This window comes from Myotis brandtii, unplaced genomic scaffold (assembly GCF_000412655.1).
Source record: "Myotis brandtii unplaced genomic scaffold, ASM41265v1 scaffold9, whole genome shotgun sequence".
In the NCBI taxonomy this organism is placed as follows: domain Eukaryota; kingdom Metazoa; phylum Chordata; class Mammalia; order Chiroptera; family Vespertilionidae; genus Myotis; species Myotis brandtii.
This window is the reverse complement of record NW_005371693.1, coordinates 1,316,741-1,321,515: the sequence shown is the minus strand read 5'-3', so window position 1 is coordinate 1,321,515 and position 4,775 is coordinate 1,316,741. Positions and strand designations below refer to the sequence as shown.

Here is a 4,775-nt window from a genome sequence, read left to right as displayed (position 1 = left end):
CAACATTGATTCTTCTTGCCTAATGGCCTCTGAACCAGAATATCAGCTTTCCCTGGGTCTCCTGCACCGCTGGCCTATCTTGCAGATTCTGGACTATCTGTCTTCATAATTATGTGAACCAATTCCTTATAATATATGTCACTTCCCCTGTTCTTATTCCACATTCACCATATAACCTCATAGCTGAATTTTTCACTTCACTAACAACATAAAAATGTACTCAACCTGCAAAGTTGAGGACCTGACATTTAAGAACAATGAAATCCCAGTAAATACCAAATCTAGGGCTCTGCCTGGATGCCAGCTTGACTTGCCAAAGCAGCTTTCCTTGCTTCGCTTTGATGAACTCACCTTCGCATCTGAAGACACAACAAAATCCTAAAGCTTCTTTGCAAAGCATTTATTTTCTTCAGATGTGTTAATATCTGGTTAGGTCTTAATATTATTCAAACTGAAGAATGAATGCAAAGGGCAGAGGAAAACGTATATACATTTAATTTCCAAAACTAAAAACCTTTAAGGCCATTGGAGGAAGCTATAGAGCTGAGGCACAAAGTAATCCTTGTAGTGTCCATCGATGAAACCCTTCCCACTGTTGTGTACAAACCAGCAGGGAACATCTGTTCCAAATACTCTATCTGTTCGGTAATCTTTCTGCAGGCCTCTGCAAGGAAAATGGTGCGATTGGTTAGGGCCCAGACCAAAGCATGCCAGCTTGCGTATCTCCAAAGGAGACCCGCTCTCCCCCTTGCTGTTCTTTGTGCCCCTTCCACCACCATATCTGCCTGCCCTCTCCCTTCCCCATTCCCCAAGTCATCTGAGTCTGGGCTGAGTTTTGGAAGGACAGAAACAGTGAGTCCAGATATTAGATAATTCAAATATCCCTTACTGAGACTGACCAATATGGACTTTTCCAGCAAGGTAAGGAGTACAGATTAACTTAGAAACGGAAAGGAGGCGGGAACACAACTCTGAAGTGTGGGCTTCACCTCACACACTCAAGAAAAAGGCTCTAGCTTGAATATAAAAATATACATTCTCTAGCACAGTGGCATGTGGGTATTTATACAATTTCCTCTTTTGGTCAGCTTTTGCAATTATCCAGCTAGTGAGCATGGGGCTTCTAATGTAGGAAGGTGAGAACAACAGATTAATTAATTTTGGCATTTCATGTACATATTTATATATGTAGTCATCATTTTCATTTCAGATGGTTGAGCGGCAGTGTCCTTCTGCAAATGTTATGTATGTGCCTATTCCTGATGAGTTGTTTGGTGTGACAGGTAATGCCATGTGAGTCCAACCCTAGTAGGAGCCCTATTTGTCACTGTCATATGCATCTGAGGCTTACCTTGTGACAACCAGCTTATGTCCTTTCACCTCCATGTTCGCCTCTGGCTTCTCGGGGTTCTTCCCAGGTCGTTCATTGAAGATGTGTATCTTTGGCTCATGCATGAACTGGCCTAGTGAAATAAAGTCCAGACAGTGTTTTACGTGTAACCCAAGAATAAATAAAAAGAAAGGCTGGTCATTTGATCCAAGCTACGAAGTTGCTCCTCCCTCCAGAATTTCTGGCGTAGAAAGACATACTCAGAGAAAAGGGCACAGTCGATGGGGGAGATGTACAGTGACCATGCTGCTCACCCCATGGTCACTTTACATATGAGGCCGATCTATTGGATCAGAAATAAAATCGAATGCCCTGATTGGGGTAGGGGGTGAAGGTCAGCACCTGAGAGCAGAGCTTACGTCACAGACACAGGTTTGTTGGTGGTGTCATGTGCTTATTTTGGAACCATTCTTTTAAAAGTAGGGAAAGTTGGCCTAGATACCCTGCTTGTCATCACAGACGTCCTAAGCCAGTTTGTTCCTTTTTAATTAGAAAAATTTTTTCAGCATAAAACTTAAGATTTATTTGCCTCATCTCTTATTTTGCCCAGTTCATGATGATGAAATCCTGGTTCTGGGAAAACCTTGTTTGGAAGGGCAAAGGTCCTGGTGATAACATTACTGAGTCACCCTGCACCTCTATGTTGGGCTGATTTGATCATGTTTTTTTCTTGTCTATACATTAGGATGTTTGACATCTTAAAAATCGTGTCTGACTGGGGAGAAACTGCCCACCCCAGGGCTAGCCAATTCTGAAAGGCAGCAAAGGACTCCACCAGGAGCATGCTTTGGGTATACAACTAACCAACCCAGAGCCACATCTCTGCTACCGGGCCTGTATAACCCAGAAGAAATCATTCCAGGGCCAGACGCCCCGGAACTAGAGACCATTCTATAGCCCAAAAGCCCACAGGAATTGTTCACAATAGCCAACTCTAATCTACCCTGCTCTGTCTTGTCTTTCCATGGAAACCCCTATGAAGGCTCTTGTGTGAACTTATCACTTGCTCCTACTTCCCTGACCAAACCTGTCCTTCCTCCTGTGGCCCTGTATGGCCAGCTGTGCCTCGTTTCTAGGAGAAACTGGGAGTAACAGTTAATGTTTCTTCCAATGGCAACGGCCTCTTTGTGCCATCACTCAGACACTGTTATAAATTAGGACCTGGGCATAGAACATACATACAGTGGGGCCTTGACTTGGTTTCTAGGAGAAACTGGGAGTAACAGTTAATGTTTCTTCCAATGGCAACGGCCTCTTTGTGTCATCACTCAAACACCGTTATAAATTAGGACCTGGGCATAAAAGCTCGGTCTCAGAACGAATGTAAGTCAAGGCCCCACTGTACTGTGCTTTTCAGTCCACACCTGTCACTTCCCCAAGTTCTAATCACCGTTATCCAAAGATAATCAAGCCCTATAGTGGTTCCACACTTGTCAGATGGTTGATCAACACTTTACCTATTAGTCCATGTGCTTTAGGTGAAAACTTGTTTGTGGAGGGAATGTAGATTCCCAAAAAGTCTACATTGATTGGATGCTTCTTCCAAACACGATGAAGTAACACGGAGAACGACATCTCCTTATCCAGGGTAATCGTCACAGTTTTCTCTTTCTTCACTGAGACCAGCACCCTAGTGGGAAAGTTGAAATGGAATTAATTCCAGAACAGACTCTTCTTAGAAAGTCATCCTTCTCACCCCTAATATGAACTGTCATTCCTCCCAGTACGATCCCACTAGTTTTCTAAAACCTTTTCCATGGTTTTTTCACAAAATGCTGTTTTAACTCCCAGCTCTGAAGTTCTGTCAATATATGTTTGCTTAAACAGATTCTCGTGGGAAAATATTACTCCTAGGATACAATCATAGAGTTTCTGAGCATAACCAACACAGAGTCAGCTGTGGATTTCAGTTGATGGACTCACTCACCTACCCAACATGTGTTTATTGAGAACTTACTATATGCTAGGCACAAGGCTAGCACTGAGATACTTGGTGACCAAAACACAGGATTCCTACTGCCAGGAGCAGGGGAGTGGGCAACAAAAATGTTTCTGAACACCAGCTTCTTCATATTTAAAATGATGATTTTAAGGTCTATGTTTATGTCGTGGATGTTGGGATTTATTTATGTGTCAAGGACAGGCCCGAATCCACACATAAGAATACTTGCCTCTGATTAATGACCTGAGCTGTGTCAGACCAGGATAAGAACGACGTACGGGTGCCCTGGCTCAAGGTGATGGTCTCAGTGCTAACTTCTATTTTCACATCTTCACGTTGAAAATAAAATCCCAGTTTTCCAAAATAGGTGCTTAGTTTTTTATTCTTGGGCTTCTTAGCACCAATGAGTTGTCCATTGACCAAAATCCCTACAGTAAAAAAAAAAAGCTTTTTTTCTTTCTCTTGTGTGCCATTTTTTTTTTCATATGTGGGTACCATAATACAAATTTATATAACTTGACAATATGGGAAATTATTATTACTTTGCTTTAGGATTTACATAAATAGGTGCTTAGTTTTTTATTCTTGGGCTTCTTAGCACCAATGAGTTGTCCATTGACCAAAATCCCTACAGTAAAAAAAAAAAGCTTTTTTTCTTTCTCTTGTGTGCCATTTTTTTTTTCATATGTGGGTACCATAATACAAATTTATATAACTTGACAATATGGAAAATTATTATTACTTTGCTTTAGGATTTACATAACACTTTCTTCTTTGTAGCTCTCACTATGTAACTATGCTTTATTATAGTTTAATTATATTACAAAACATTAGTTCATACTGAGGGAGTGTATTTTATCGGTAATAGTTGAAACACTTAGGAATATATTTATAATTTATTTCTCACTAATTATCCAAGTTTGGAAAATATAGGACTTATATTAAGGTGAGAAAGAAATTCCAAGCAGTGATAGTGTAGGGTGGCAAAGATCAAATTCTCTAATTTAAACATAATACCTTTTTTTTTTTTTTTTTTTTTACCTGATTCTGGATCAGAAACAAGGTTGAGAATTTTTCCAGGTTCTGAGTCAATGTTGAAGCAAATATTCTTTTGGCTTTTTGGTAGGTAAATAATGAAGTGTGGGTCATTTTCAACTGGAAAATACACAAAGAAAATATTTTTAAAAATCATAGAAGGGAAGAGAGTTTTGAAAAGTATTTTATTCCTAAACATCTTTAACAAGAACAAATACATATTGTGCTTCTACTATATGCCAGGTACTGTTCTAGACACTGGGGGCCCAGTGGTCCATACCCACTGTCCTTTTCTCATACAGTCTCCATCGGAAGTTTAAGTTATGTTAAGAATATAGTGGATACTTATCCTGTAACTATCACATATGCGTTAGGCTAGAGATAAAATGAATAAAACACGCATACTTT

At 40.1% G+C, this 4,775-nt stretch overlaps 1 protein-coding gene across 1 annotated transcript in view; it reads right to left on the bottom strand.

Annotated features, from left to right (window-relative positions):
• Positions 1-472: 472 nt before the first annotated feature.
• The window catches only part of ITIH2 (inter-alpha-trypsin inhibitor heavy chain 2), a 38,096-nt gene continuing 33,793 nt past the window's right edge, over positions 473-4,775 (bottom strand). Inside the window, exons 17-21 of the mRNA XM_005885303.2 lie at positions 4,374-4,487; positions 3,562-3,760; positions 2,848-3,020; positions 1,352-1,463; positions 473-664 (exon numbers count right to left, since the gene is read on the bottom strand). Coding sequence (XP_005885365.1) covers positions 517-664; positions 1,352-1,463; positions 2,848-3,020; positions 3,562-3,760; positions 4,374-4,487 — 746 coding nt within the window. The 3' untranslated portion in view covers positions 473-516. The remainder of the gene's footprint in view (positions 665-1,351; positions 1,464-2,847; positions 3,021-3,561; positions 3,761-4,373; positions 4,488-4,775) is intronic.